Source organism: Chrysemys picta, chromosome 4 (assembly GCF_011386835.1).
Source record: "Chrysemys picta bellii isolate R12L10 chromosome 4, ASM1138683v2, whole genome shotgun sequence".
NCBI classification, from domain to species: domain Eukaryota; kingdom Metazoa; phylum Chordata; order Testudines; family Emydidae; genus Chrysemys; species Chrysemys picta.
The window spans coordinates 14,071,764-14,087,146 of NC_088794.1; the positions used below are offsets into that span (position 1 = coordinate 14,071,764).

At 46.8% G+C, this 15,383-nt stretch overlaps 1 protein-coding gene across 3 annotated transcripts in view; it reads right to left on the bottom strand.

The window, feature by feature from the left end:
* Positions 1-9,530: 9,530 nt before the first annotated feature.
* TAFA3 (TAFA chemokine like family member 3) overlaps positions 9,531-15,383 on the bottom strand; it is a 78,664-nt gene continuing 72,811 nt past the window's right edge. For all 3 annotated transcript variants that reach the window (XM_042852656.2, XM_005303541.4, XM_065591441.1), the window contains one exon: positions 9,531-11,546. In XM_042852656.2, coding sequence (XP_042708590.1) covers positions 11,535-11,546 — 12 coding nt within the window. In that variant the 3' untranslated portion in view covers positions 9,531-11,534. The remainder of the gene's footprint in view (positions 11,547-15,383) is intronic.

The following is a 15,383-nucleotide window of genomic DNA, read 5'->3' on the forward strand; positions in this document are numbered from 1 at the left end:
TCTGTCTGAAAAGCATCCAGATAAATTATTTATAGTTGTAAACAAGCTATCAATAGGCAAGCCAGACTGGATTACTCCCACAGCCGTTTGTTTCAGACGGCCAGTCCCCAGCGCCTCCTCATTTCCTTGTCTGGGTGCATAACGGAGGGGCTTGCATCCCATCTCCACTGCTCCCCCACCGCAGTCCTGGTCCCAGGTTGCACAGAGCGATGACTGTTGAGGCCCGTCTTTAAGAGGGGAAGCAGCCCAGCTTTGGGATACATTTGCAGGGTGGTAAAACACGTCTTCCTCCCAACAAAGGAGAGACGCCAGCATTCAGCCCCGCCAGCAGCAGTGCCATCCAGGAGCCATGGAGCTCTTGGCCTTTCCATGCCGGAATGGATCAGGGACCCAGCAACACCTGGGACTTCAAACAGTAAAATACCCAGCGGACTGGAGTAAAGAGACGGCCCCTGCTTCCTCAGACAAGATTAAAGGGGGATTTATTTAAACATTAAATCCTGGTAAGCTGTTCTACGTAATTCCCACCGTTCTTGGGGCCTTCCTCTGGGGCAGGGGGGCATCTGGGTCGTTCTGACACATCAAACGAGTTAGGCACAAGTCGGTGGAACAAGGAGTAAAAGGAACTGTTATCCTGAGCCTTGTAACAGCTGTCCCACTTCAACTGCACACACCATCCAAATGGCCAACTCGACTCAGGTCCCCGTGGTTCCAGGGATAAGCTCTACCCTGCCAACACGGGCTTTGCACTAACAGTGAGTCACCCTAAGGAAACCAATGGGCTGCTCAGCTATGCAGGAGTTATGGCTGCAGCATTGGGGTTGGAACAGGCACATTTGGATTTCAGCCGTGAGGCCTAGTGATCGTGCACTGGTCTGGGACTCAGGAGACCTGGGTTCTATTCCTGGCTCTGCCACTGACCTGCTGGCTGACCTTGGGTAAGTCACTTCACTTCCCCGTGCCTCAGTTTCCTTATTTGTCAAACGGGGATAAAGATACTGACCTCCTTCATAATGTACTTTTAAGTCGACTCATAAAAAGCACTAGATGAGAGCTAGGGATTATCACTATTCATTAATATTTTTATTGGCACGGTGGCAGTAGAAGCCCTGCCCCCCTTTCCCCCTCTCCGCATACTAAGGCCAGAAATGAGAGAAGTGGCTAATGGGCTTGGGTGCCTCTGTTCAGGCGTGTCCTGTCTGAGACTCCTTGGCTTTGATTTTCCAGAGGTGCTGTGCACCCGCTGTGACCATTGACCTCAGCTAGAGGCAGGCGTGCTCAGCAAGATGTCTCACAGTGGGCACCCAAAATCAGCAGCTCCTGCTGTGCTCAGCGTCTGTGAATGTGTCACGTTTACCGGGGAGGCTCCTGCCTCAATATGCTGTTCTACAATGCTCCTGCCAGAACATAGCACGCTGCTGCCCTTCCTTTGCAACCTAATTGCCAAGCCCAAGTTGGTCCAATAAAGGTATCACCTCACTCACGCTTTCCTCCACCCTGTGGCTGTCTGGTCTGTGAAACTCTTTGGGTCACAGACCATCTACAATTCTGAGTTCACGCAGCCCCTAGCACAATGGGGCCCCATTCTTGGATGGTCTGAGGCACTGCTGTAATAAACCTGATTCATAACAAGGGGTCCCAGCATGGCAAGGCTGACCAGAGGCAAGACAATGCTGTTGGATACTACAGTGATGAGCTTGGAAGAAGGACCTTTAAGTAGAACAAATACTGTTATCATGTTAGCAGCCTATGACATTAAGGGGCTGTATGTCCATAAATTATACAGTGTGGCAGGGGTCCTTAATTTTGTGGGTTTGTTTCATTATTACAAAGTGTTAAAAGCAGTGGGCGGGTCTTGAAAATCACCCAAAAAAGCATTATAGAGAGCCCCTAATATGCAGAGACCTATCAACCAAACCGGAATAGGACATTGTCTCTGTCAAGTCTTAACATTCCAAAGCTGGAAAATAGAGACTGGGACAAATTCATCCTTGGTGCTACTTCAGTGAAATCAAGATTAAGTTCAGCCTGCTGTGTGTAACATTGGGTGAATCCAACACTGTTCAGGTCTGGTTTGCTTACATGAAAAGAATATGCCTTTTTAATCCAACATTAGCCTGTGTAACTGACAGCCACAAGATTTTATTGAGCGAAAGAATGAGAGATTTCTATGAATAAAGAGAGCATCTGCAGTTGCATTAGCTAATCTAGAATGTATCATGGATGAACATTCTCATGCTTCAGGATGCACACAAACCACTAACTGCTGGGGGTCAGGAAGCAACTTCTCCATCGCTATGCTCTTACCTAATTGTCCACTTGGGAGTTTTACACTTTCCTTTGAGACATCTAGGACTGGCTGCTCCAGAGAGGGGATTCTGGAGCAGGTGGGACGGTGATTTGACATGGAAGGGGAACTCCCATTTCCCTATGTTCCTAAACATTGTTTTCATCTAAAGCAGGGGTCGGCAACCTTTCAGAAGTGGTGTGCCGAGTCTTCATTTATTCACTCTAATTTAAGGTTTTGCGTGCCAGTAATACATTTTAATGTTTTTAGAAGGTCTCTTTCTAGAAGTCTATAATATATAACTAAACTATTGTTGTATGTAAAGTAAATAAGGTTTCTAAAATGTTTAAGAAGCTTCATTTAAAATTAAATTAAAATGCAGAGCCCCCTGGACCGGTGGCCAGACAAGGGCAGTGTGAGTGCCATTGAAAATCAGCTCGTGTGCTGCCTTCGGCACCCGTGCTGTAGGTTGCCTACCCCTGATCTAAAGTCTATCTGAGCTATCGAAACCTCTGCCGTCTGCCGAACTGGGTTAGAAATATCACAAAACAGGCTTTGGTATGTGAATTCCCGTATTCTGCTTCGGGTTCAGAGCACAAACACTCTTTGTGGGGTCTAAATTATTCAGTGTCACAAGTGAGTCAGGGAAAACCCTACTCCGCAAGGGGCTCCTCATAGAAGGGAACAACCCGAAACCCACACGGGGCCTAACAGAGCTCCCTCTGAACCCAGGGGCATTTTGTCATTGACACCACTGGGAGCCGGGTCATGCCTCGGGTCAAGAGAGGAATGCGTGAGAGGTGCAGCTGGACTGGGAGAGGTGAAGGAACCAGGGCCGTGGAGAGGTGCGTGTGGCAGGGAGAGCGAACATTTCTTTTAGAAGGGGAAACCTGAGCAGATCCAAAGCCTTTGGGATCTGTCACCTGATAATGTGGGATAGTGAACTCCTGTTGAAGGCTGTGTTCACGCTGATGTCAGCACCCCGACTGGCTTGCTGTGAGATCCTGGCTCCATTAGAGACATGAAAGGAAGGGCTGATTCACAGCCCATTTAGGTCAAGAGGAGTCTGTCTGCTGACTTCAGCGTGCTTCGGCCCAGGCCCTATATCCTGGGTATTGCAGTGATTACTCCCTGCTCTCCCCTGCGCCAACTCTCCCGATTCAGTCGGCCCCACGTTCTGCGCTTGGAGCTCATCAGCCAGCCACCCTCGTTTGCTTCCATCAGAGATTCACAAAGGCCCTGCTCGCTTTGTCCTTGTCGGGCGAGGCGGGGGAGGGAGTAGGGAAGGGGGATTGGTGATGTGGGGTGCAAAGGGAAGACCACTTGAGAAGCAGAAGGAAAAGCGCCAACTACAGTAGTTTCTGCCTAATGACTGCAAGTACACTGGTGTAAGAACTCCTTGTCCTTGTGCATACAGCATAATGCAGAGACAGCGACAAGATAGTTACTGCTTACCCCACATGTACAACTAGGGGCATTAGCTTTGTTTGGAACTGGCCCAGGACTGTTTGATTTTAGTTATGGCATAGTAGCAGGACGTTTTCACTGGCCATGGGCTGTGCCACTCCGTTGTCTGGTTTCATTACAGGAAGATTAATGGGGACCTTTATTAGTCTCCTCTCATGTTCCGTGTCCCTACATGTGACCTCAGCTGTCTTAAGGGCCAAGGCTGTTTTTACTTAGGGCCTGATGGTGAGTTTGTGCCATACTCTGAGGCTGGCATGAATCTTGGTGCTCCAGAGGGGAAACTCCCTCAGCTGTAAATGGCTCTATAAGCAATTCTGACTGGAGTTTTGTTTGTGTTTGGGGGCTGCTGAATCACAAATGCTAGACCTATTACAGTGAGGTTCTACTAACCAAAACTGGCACTTTCTCACGACATCTGCTCCCGGTGTAGGTTTGGAGTCTGCTAAAAAAATTAATTGCTACTTACTTCTGCTAGCCCCGCAGAGCCAATACAGCTACAGGAGACTGGAGTCTGTTCCTGCTTGTGCATCAACAGAACTGCGGACTAAATTCAAGTCCATGACACGCCCACTGAAGACAATTGGTTGCACAGCCTTTATTACTAGTCATAATGCATGAGAAGGCAAGAATCCAGCTTCATTTTCCATTTGCAGGGCTGGCAGCTAAAGAAAAATATCTTTTTACTTGTTACACTGACTGCATTTGATCATTTGGAATCATAGACAATAAACGAGGCCCCCACTGTGCCATTTTTACAGTCCCATCTTGTAGAACCCCTGATGACAAGGCAGAATTGTGCCGTATATTTATATTCTCCAGGGCTTTGTCCGGTCTAATTTAAAATGCCTCAGGCAATGGGTCTCCCACCACTTCCCTTGCGAGGCTATTTCAAAGGCTAATGGAGCTCATTGTTGGGAAGTTTCTCCTGATATTCAGCCTGTCCCTGTTTGCAAGTGCAGTGTCACTGGAGGAGAGTTTAGTGCAGGATGGACAGAAGCGTCTGCTGAATATGTATATTAAACACAAACAATGGAATTGTATAATTCCTGCCATCCTCTGCAGCTCCTAAATCCGATTCACAGAAATCACATCTCTAGGTTCAGTCGCAACGTATTGTTCCCTCTCAACCACTCACTAAAAGAATTAAAAGAAACCCTAAGTCCCATGTGGTGTAGAAGCTCAGAGGACTAAAAAGCCAGCCACATATTTGAATACCATGGGAAAATAGTTATAAATCTTCCTTCTCTGATGACACTAGAAATCATTTTTATGCATTACAACCACTAATAATGGCTTAAGGGTTTCTCTTTCTCCAAACAGCAACGTCTCTGTACACAAAAAAGTTACTGCCATCCATGGCCAGTGCAAGCATAACTCAGGGATGCCAGAGAGAGAGAGAGGACGTGTGGAGCTAGAGAATTAGCAACGGCTCTTCTGACTGCATTCATCAGAGTGAAACACGAATACATCAGAGGCGTCTTAGGCAAATAAATGGCAGAAAGCTTATCAGCATGACAATAAACAGCTCTATTTTATGGAGCAGCTTTCGTGTTAAATGTATCTCGTAACCTGTCATAGAATTAATAATCTGGTTACAGAATGATAGAAAGGGGTAAATTATCTTTTTTTTTTAAATGAACATTGTAAACAATTCCTCCTGTTAAAGGGAAGCTCTACCAAAACAGATGATCATTCCGTCCTAGCGTTCACCCCAAAGGACCCCGAACGGCATGCAGAGCAGGCACAGACATGCAGCCACCTCTAGGAAGGCGGGAGGGCCACGACGGGGGGATGGGTGGGGAAATTGGATCAAAGACACTGAGGCAAAGCCTACAAAAAGCATTTGGTGTCCATAGAGCACAGACAGGTTTCAAAGTCCCATCTCAAAGAGGCACTTATAGTAAACTACACAGCACTGTGGAGAGCTGAGGGATGGTATCATTAGCTGTCTGCCTATCTATTTGTCTATCATCTTAGTAGTATCTAGGGGCTACTCATGAAAGATGAAACTTCAGGCTTTGGCCAGACAGAGAAGGTATAAATAACAGAGGAGCTATTGCATGGTATCTGTCCATCTGTCCAGCCAGGTACTTATGCGTCCCTCGTTATCACAGTGGCTGAGTCCCTCCCATGACCCAGCAGAATGGGGACACGTCATCCAAGAGCAGAACGAATAATTAAGAAGGATGCAGAATGGAGTTAGCAGCAGCCAGTGGGAAAGAGGGGGCTAGTTGGTCATGGACACATCTGGACGTGATAGGTGCCCAGGGAGGTCACAATCCACTTCTGCTTGAAAGTGATGAAGCACATTCAGTGCTTCCTTGCTTTTCCTATTCAGCAAGAAATACAAATCTGACCAATAGCTTGTGATTTCCCTGTCAGCCTCATAGCTCGATGTCAGCTACTAGGAAGCGTTTAACGCTTCCCTTTGGCTGGTGCAACTGATAATAGCCACAGGCCCCTAGGTATGGAGGGGCGCCAGAGTTTCTGCATACTTCACTCCAAAATGTTAGTGAGGCTTGGCAGAAATCTCCTCTTGATAGGTTTCCAGCTCAGGCATCAACCCTGTCAGACGCTGTTAGTTTTAGATCGATGTAACTGAATAATCTTGACCTCTGCCTTACAGGCAGGAAGCGTTACCAGGCATGTGACCACAGTGATTGCATTAATCACCTGACCGGAGGGGTATACCAGTGACAGCGGGGCATCTCCCTCAGCCCCGGCTGCTTTCTCTCTCAGAGGTTGTGTGACAGCAGGTCCCATTCATGCCAAATGGGCCTCTATTTAGGAGGGCAATATTTTTTTTTATTTTGAACCAAGTATCTATTGTTTTTACCACTCGCTTTTTCCAACATTCTCTCCTGGTCCAACGGAGCTTAGAAATGTGTCCTCCTTTTTCCTCCCTATTTATAGCTCTCAGTTAGCAGGGCTGGGATGTGCTGTTTGCATTAATTTCGTGATATTCTTTCAGAACACAACAGAGGTCAGGGTTGGAGGGAAATGCTTAGCCCTCAGCTCAACACTTAGGCTAAATGTCCAAGGCTGTCACTCACCACCCATCTCTCCACATCCACAATACATAATTAGACAATACGCAAAGCAGCACAATCTAACGCCTGTAGAACCACAGCCATGTAGTGCCATCATTATTTTCAGCCCTAAAGAAGGGAGAGGCAATGTCCCAATCTGATGACAATGAATCACCTACATGAGAAGGGCAGCTCCAAACCTTGAATGGGGATAAACAAAGGCACCAGAGACCCGCGAACAGAATGGAATTACACAGGTAAAATGACTGCTGACTAATTGACAAGAAATATCAAAAAGATCAGGCATCGTCCAGTGAAAAAGGCAAATCACCTTCCATTTTATATCCCTCACATGCCCCTCCCCAGAGCAAACCAACCAGACTACCCCCCCCCATTCACCCACCAAACACTTCATGGCCAAACCCCACCTAGGGAACAATGATCTGTAGTATTTATATGGTGCTTGCCATCCGTAGGAGCTTTACCAAAGTGGTTACATATTGAGAGGCCCAATTCTCATTGACGATATGACCCCTTTGCACCACTCTGGCAGTGTTAAGAGGCCTTCACATGAGTGTAACTGTAGCTTACATCTACTTCAAGGTCCTTTCACCCTAGCAGAGGGACTTCAGTGTAAATGAGAATCAGCCCCATTATTTCTAGATTGGAAACTGAGGCATATGAAGATGAAGGGCCTTAGCCAAGATCACCCAGTAAGTCGGCGGTAGAGCTGGGAACGTAAGCGAGGACTCTCTGTTTGCAGTCTTGTGACTAATTCGCTGCCTCCATTCACATAGCAGACCTATGCAAAACATATGCATGCCTATGCCTAGAAATCAGACCAACACAACCCTCTATGTGGAGCTTCACATACCAGCCTCATACTGTTCAATGGGCCATTAACTTACTTAAGAAGCATCCTTAAATATTAATGAAATTAATACAAGCCCAACTTTTTCACGGCATCTCCCTCAGGCAATAAAGTATTTGCAAAATGTTTCAGCAAGACACTGGAAGCTCATTCTTGTAAGTGGTCCCAATTTTCCAGCATTCTGAATGCAGGCCAATTCCTTCCCTCACTTACACTGTGCAATCCTAGGACAAAGTCAAAGTAAAAGCAATGGGGTAAGCAGGCGAAGGCAGGATTTGTCCCACTGGAACCATCGTCCTTCTCACAGTTATTTCCTATTATTATCCTCTAGGGTCTCAGAAGTGTGACTCTTGGAGGACACTGACTTGTCAATGGCCAGCACTGTGCCTAATGAAAGCGCAGAAGATAATCACGTGCAAACCCTGGTTTCTTGGGGCTTTTCGGAGATCATTCAGCAATCACTTTCTTGTATGCAGAAGCAGATGGCACCTTCCAGAACCGCCCAGAAGAAGTCATTAACCAGCTGGACAGAAGGATCATCAGAATCTCATGCAAAATCTGTGTGTTCATGAAAACACTTGTAACTGTGTAAAAAGGCTCCGGAGAGTTACTGCACGTTAGGTGCTGTTTCCATTCTGGCTAGCTACTCATTTTCATTCTGCACCATTGTTTACTATTCATATAATTGCTGCTGCCATATCACATAATATTTCTGTTCCCCAGAGCATCCTCAGCCTTGGCACGTCACCCCTTCCTGAATGTGCCACATGTATCTTTACCCATTGCAGATGCAATCAAGCACTTTGGATGCTTGAATATCATAATGTTTAAATCCACACTGAATGCTTTTGCCTCTCAGCTTCCCATTCGTATAGCTATCTATTCTAAGTCTGACGAACAAAAGTTTTCATGCTCCCAGGGAGGCATAAAGATCCCAATGTCTCTGCAGCTAAACCTTCTTTCTGTGACAGTTCCCTTCTCCCCTGCTGCTGCTGCTTGGAACAAATTCTACCGCAAAAGTATTATCTAGGTAGGGAGCATCCAGCCAGTCCTTCCCTTAGCAAACAGACAGTTTTCCCTGCCCATAAAAAGGTCTGTTCTGGCATCCAGTCTTGGTGCAACACCCACTCCTGATAGCAGGAGTTAGGTGCAAATATCTAAAGCAGATAGGACCAGAGAGAGAGTTCGGTGTGTCTTGTGCAGGGGCGGCTCTATGTATTTTGCCGCCCCAAGCACGGCAGTCAGGCGGCTTTTGGCAGCGTGCCTGCGGGAGGTCCGCTGGTAACGCGGATTCGGCGGCAATTCGGTGGCGGGTACGCCAAAGCCGCGGGACTGGCAGACCTCCCGCAGACATGCTGCCGAAGGCTCCCTGACTGCCGCCCCCACAGCGACTGGCAGGCCGCCGCCCCCCCCCGCTTGCCGCCCCAGGCACGTGCTTGGTGCGCTGCTGCCTGGTGCCACCCCTGGTCTCGTGACACTTGCTGCTCCTGCATTTCACTCACAGCGGGGAGCAGGCACTTTTCCTCTCTGTATACTTTACCAAGTTCCTATGGCATTTACTGATTGATTTTTCAGGGGGAACTGCTGTCTGTCATTTGAATATACCAGCAATGAAAATTCCTGTGAGCTGCACCAGCTGCTCCATGAAGAAAGAGTTTTGAACTAGCCCTGGGCAAGCTTCAGTGACTTATCCGCTTATTAACCTAATGACAGAAAGCCACATCCATTACAAATGGCCCGGTCCTTCACCCACACCCTTCAACAGCAGTAGAATCTGCCCCAGAATAAGGGCCTCACAAACCTTCTGCCCTTGAGTGGATTGATTTGATAAATACTCTTCAGCCCCCACCCTTTCTTTTCAAAAATGAAAAGATCCTTTGCAGAGATTAAAATGAATTTAATATTTCACAGTCTGGTATTTACATCGCATCTGACGCAGGGATTACATACCCCGCTACAAAAACGTCCCAGTAACAACTCCAGCAGGTTGTACAGTTGTAGCATAGACACCAGGCTGCTGCAAAACAGAACAGAGCCAGGCTGCGTTTGAAATGTGCTGCTGTTTGCTCCTTGCCTAGAACTTCCCACACCACTCCCTCCTGGTATTCCTGGAATCCATGTCATCTCCGCACCAGGTTTTGCGTCAGTCATAGGTCCCCTTTGGGTTACACTTTGCATTGTAGGCAACCAATGATCATACAGGTATTTTCACTTCCGAGGCTTAAATCCATGGGCCTTCTTGAGTCAAGAGAACCATAATGGTACCAATATCTAGGGGTATAACACAGCGAGGGTTGGATTTGAAAGACTTTTTAGGGAAGAGTAACAAGGTTTCCATTGAGGAGGCATCTGTTACTTTCACTACTACTGTCGGATTAAGTAGGTTCTAACTTCCCCAGCAAACCAGCGTCTACAACAGGCTTCTGTGACTGTTGGAGCTGGGACTCCCAAAGGAGCAAAAGGGGGGTTTAAGTACCACTGCAATTCTTCTTTGGGAGCCCAAAGCCCAGTCCTACTCCACTGACTTCAATGGCAATTTCTCCACTGACTTCTGGGGTGGGGCAGGAGATTAGTCCCCCAGACCAAAGAGTTTTTCCTTGTGATGTTTACAGCTGGGAGAAAGGGGGTAGATGGGGCTCCCCCCGCATATATTGTAGCAAATTTGGAAAAATAGTTTGCCCTGGGAAGGGATTTGAGCTCATTTCAGGAGCCTGGTAGGTTTTTCTCTCTTTTGAATGAATGGAGCTAAGCCATTTCAATCTTTCTCTGGATAACAAAGTAAACTGCACCAGGCACAACAGACCAAACAGAGAGAAATTTGCCCCCCTCTTCCCCCCCGCATTACTCTGAAATGCTATTGCAAACATGAGCAGTAATTTGGCTCCTATGACTTGGATCACAGAGCTCAGATTTGGAACTAACAGCCTGATCAGTGCAATTAATGAGCAAGGAAAACCCAGCCTTGCTTTGCTCAGCGAGTCTATTGTCTCACGTCAGGTGAATTCAGCAAAGCATCAGATGTTTCAGTCTGCACTGTCATTTCTGCTATACAGGAGGCCAGATTCTGATCTTGATCACCCTGAGACAAAGACAGAGCATCTCCCCACTGACTTCAGTGGAGTTACTCCAGTTTTATGCCAATGGAAGATAGATCGGAATCTGGCCCCTGTCTGCAGGAACTCTTCCTGGAAACCGGTCTTCATTAAAAAACAATGAAACAAAGATGGGGAAGATTTAGACACTGATTTCTAAAACCCATGACAATGACACCTATTCAAGACCTTGGCGGAAAATATGGTTCTCCTGGCAATTATTTTATCCTTTCTGAATATGTGGCAGGAAACGAAGGAAGCCATTTTTTCTCTTTGTAATTGTCAACAGATTCTATGTGACTCAAGAATTTCTTGGCATGTGCATCCCTGATGCAGAGGGGAAACATGGAGTGAAAGGGAGTCTTGCAACTGCATTCGGAACCCATTACTATTGCCTCAATAGCATCGCTGCTTCAATACCTCAGAGGTGGCATTAACCAGTAGCTGGCACGGTTTTTCACTTCCAGAAAGGAAGGTTTCCCAGTATGCCAGGCCAGAGGAGTGCATCCGTCCCCTTCTCTGTAATCCTCAGTGCTGCTCCAAGGAGTACGCACAAGTCCGCTGTCAGATGCACTGTAGTCAGAACCATAAAGTGCTCAGAGGGACAGCCATCCTGTCCCAACACTGCTGCGTTCCTGCCGCCACCGGAAAGTCCTGTTCACGGCTCTGCAGAACGCGACAGGAACTTCCCGCAACTGAATGAACATGATATTGTGCCATTTCACAATGCTGGCCGTCGCAACGCAGACGCCTGTCAGAGAAACCATCAGGAAAGAGTTCCACAGTAACTACCGGGTGACCTGTGAACAAAGGAGAAGAGCACGTCACACCAGAGCCTGGCAGCCTATTGACTGGCAAGGCAGGGCTAGATTTGGGCTTTCTCCTAAAACCGACGCGAACTCATATTGTTTTCCAGACCTACTAACTTTTAATTGCTTCCTGCATTCCCTAATGTAGAACACTGAGAAGGGATTTGGAAGAAGGCAAGATTTTGTTTCCTTGTGTTCCCCTGCCGGTCTGTATCTGCCTGAGGGCTCTGATACGTAGATGTAAGCTCTTTGCCGCTTATTGTTCTGGATTTGTAGGGCATCTAGCATAAGATGGGCCCGGTCCTTGATTCTACTGCACTAGATCATAGAATATCATAGAATATCAGGGTTGGAAGGGACCTCGGGAGGTCATCTAGTCCAACCCCCTGCTCAAAGCAGGACCAATTCCCAACTAAATCATCCCAGCCAGGGCTTTGTCAAGCCGGGCCTTAAAAATCTCCAAGGAAGGAGATTCCACCACCTCCCTAGGTAAAGTGGTCTCCAAACTTTTTTGATTGCGCACCCCTATCAGTAAAAAATTTTTGAGCACGCGCTCCCTGCTGCAGCAAAAAAAATAAAATAAAAAAAGCCACTCGGACTCCCGCCTGAACTGCCGAAGCAAAAAACCCCACAAAAACTGCTCCTCCTGCCACGCACCCCCAAGGATCCTCTTGAGCACCCCCGGGGGGTGCGCACACCCCACTTTGGAGACCACTGCACTAGATAACAATAAAGTCTTCAGGGCCATGGTGTTGGGAGAAGGAGGCAAAACTTAAAACCTAAACTGGGGTCATTGCCTGTGGTAAAAACAGCAGCAGGGGATTTTCCAAGGCTGGTTTCCCCCATATTTCCCTCAGGACCTGATTCTCCATTGTCTAGTGTAGCCACTGACCCCAGGGCAGAAGGGTGTCAAATACCATCATTCTGATTTGGAAGCACCACACACTGCTGCCAGTGACTACACAGTGTTGGGCCAGGCCCAAGCTGTTTTCATATGAGGGTGTGATCACAGTGGGAGGTGTGAGGGGCTTCTGCCCTCACCCCTGTAGCTCCTGCCCTCACCCCTGCAGCCCTGCTAGAGCTGGTAGGACCATGTGGGTGTAACTCATGGAACCATTAGACCCCAGGTGTCGTATCTGAATCTCCCCGAGTTCACACTAGCAGGGTTTCAGTCCCCCTCTGCACTCACTTTGCAAAGATTTCATTGACAACACAAGGTGCAGGACAATGGGGAATGGGTCACTCCTGATTTACATTGGTGTGCATTGGGGGTACCTCCACTAAAGATGACCCTTACACTCGTGTAAAGGCAGATTAAGAGCAGAATCAGGCCCACTGCACTGTACTGAAATGGCAGATCTGAAAGGTCGCTCTGTAGCGGGAGTGCTGTCTAGTGGTCATAGCAGAGACTGGGGCTCAAGAATCCTGAGCTCTATTTCTTGCTCTAACTCGTTGCATGGCCTCGGATGAGTCACTTCCCCTCTGCATGCCTCAGTTCCCCAACTGTAACCAAGGGGTAACAACCCCACTGCACAGGACTGGCCTGTGGCCTATTCAGTTCCTGTTGGTGGCAACGGAATAACAATCTAAATGCAATTCTTGCACCCTGCAATCTGGAAAAGAAGATGAAGCCTGCACAAGCCCCTTAGACAGGCTGTAGGGACGTGGGCGTGCGTAAGTGTGTGTCACATGTATGTATATTTCAGAGAGAAAAAAAAATTATTTAAAAATTGTCTCCCAGCCTTTTAAACGTTGGGTTATACGAGTGACCGTGGATAGTTTTACAGCCTTCAAATGTTCATATCCTATTTACCATAACAATGTCCTTTCTTACTGATTTCATAGCAGGTCTAGAGATTTCTCTCCAGGCACCCATCAGAGGTGTAGATGTATTTGAAATATTGCAATTTAAATTCCATTCCTGGCCACTTGTGCATGCCAAGTACCAGGCACGTTCAGCAGGAACAATTCAGCAAATCTATTGCAAAATGGCAGGAAGATCAAACTGGAAGCATTAAAAAAAACCCAAACAAAACAGGATAATTTGTGCACAGCACAGACCCACAGTTACAGGGACGAAATGTGCTTATTACTCAACTAGCCAGCTGCTAATACAGCACAAGTTAAACCCAAACATTCAAAGAGGAATGGAGAGAAGAGAAAGGAGCAGGGGAGCTGATTTAAATGATGCAGAGAGAGGAAGGAAGAGTGAGTGATTTTTCCAGTAGAACTGTTCAGACATTTTTCATCAAAACAATTTTTGATTAAAACTGCCCTTTTTGTCTAAATCAAAACGTTTCTAAAAATGTGTTTAGGAGGAGGAGGAAAAGGAAAGGAAAGGAAAGGTGGAGACTAAGAACTGGAGGTCAGGCTCAGTGGGAGTAGGAGTCTCCTAGCTTGTGGTAGGCCAAGCAGTTGTAAAGACTGTTTATAGTTGAAAACTTGTGATGGGAAACTGATCATGAATAAAGAACACGGGTGTTGCGCCAGAATGAAGTGTCCCTGATTCACAGAGGAGAGGGGCTTCAGAGGGGAGCAGCGTGGGTACCCCATTACAGGGTGGCAGCATATTTTCAGTGCTGCCAACTCCAGCAATTTTTTTCATGAGTCTGCTGATATTTAATGTTTTCCTTAACGCCCCAGGTCCTGGAGTCATGTGATTATGAGAAAATCTTAGCTTTCATTTATTTAAAAAAGAAAAATAAGTTTCTAGCTTTCCTGGTTGCAGAGAAAAGCTTGAAAACATGTCCCTTTAAATATTCAGAAACCAGATGGCAAATAAAAATAAACCAACATTTATTATTTTTTCATTCTTATGATTTTTAAATCAATGCCATGATTTTGGGGAGTCTGTCTCATGAGTTCTGACCACTCAGTGTTAATGATATTGTATTTTGCAGGGGTCAATTATAGAGTTTTGACAGGCAAATCCCCTCCTGGCTGAAAAATAATTTGTGACAAAGTTCTCCAGAGGAATGAGATCTCCCTCTTCGCACTCGGGGATGAACTGTGCCAACATCACACTCTCCTCTCATTTATCTGTAGTTTGAAATTATTTACCAAATGAGTTCCCTGAAGAATACTTGCTCTGGAGATTGTTTGCTAATGGAAATGGTCAAACTGCCGTGAGCAAGCAATCCAACACATCCAGCTGATTTTCCTGCTCGTGAACGGTGACTGAACAGACTTGAATAGATGCAAACGTATTCAATAGTTGCAATTATTTAACAGGATGTTTGATGCAGATTTCCCCCTGCGGATTGTTTATGCACACTCTGCTTTGACTGCTGCTTCCAGTCTTGACACGTTGTAATTTGCTATTCATGTGGAGTGGCGGGAGTGTGCCCAGAACTTTCTGAAAACCAGGCCTCTTTAAGCGGTCTCAAGATGAGCACCAAAAAACACTGGGTGCTTTGGAAAATGCCGGACTCCATCTCCAGCTTGCAGCTAGTCCAGAGCGAAGGGCAGAAGACACCAAAGTGCATGTTCGGAGGAGTACCATAAACAGCTTTGTCCCCTGGCAGTGCTGCTGGGGGAGACACCTGAACAGCAGCAGCTCCAGCACCCTTCACAACTGAACTGTCCCTTACAAGAACTTGGAGCCATCATGCTGACGTCAAATTAAGATAGCGATGCGGGGTGGAGGGGGGGGATTAAATAAGCAATATAAATGGGGGAAATGAGAATGGTCTGGAAATACAGCTGCAATTGCTCATCAGTATTTGAGGCCTGTGCCAGGGGAGGCAGCTCTGACATTCATAAAAACAGTTTAGCAGGAACGTGCAATTTGTGGAGGAAAATAATAATAATAAATAAATCCCTGCCTCA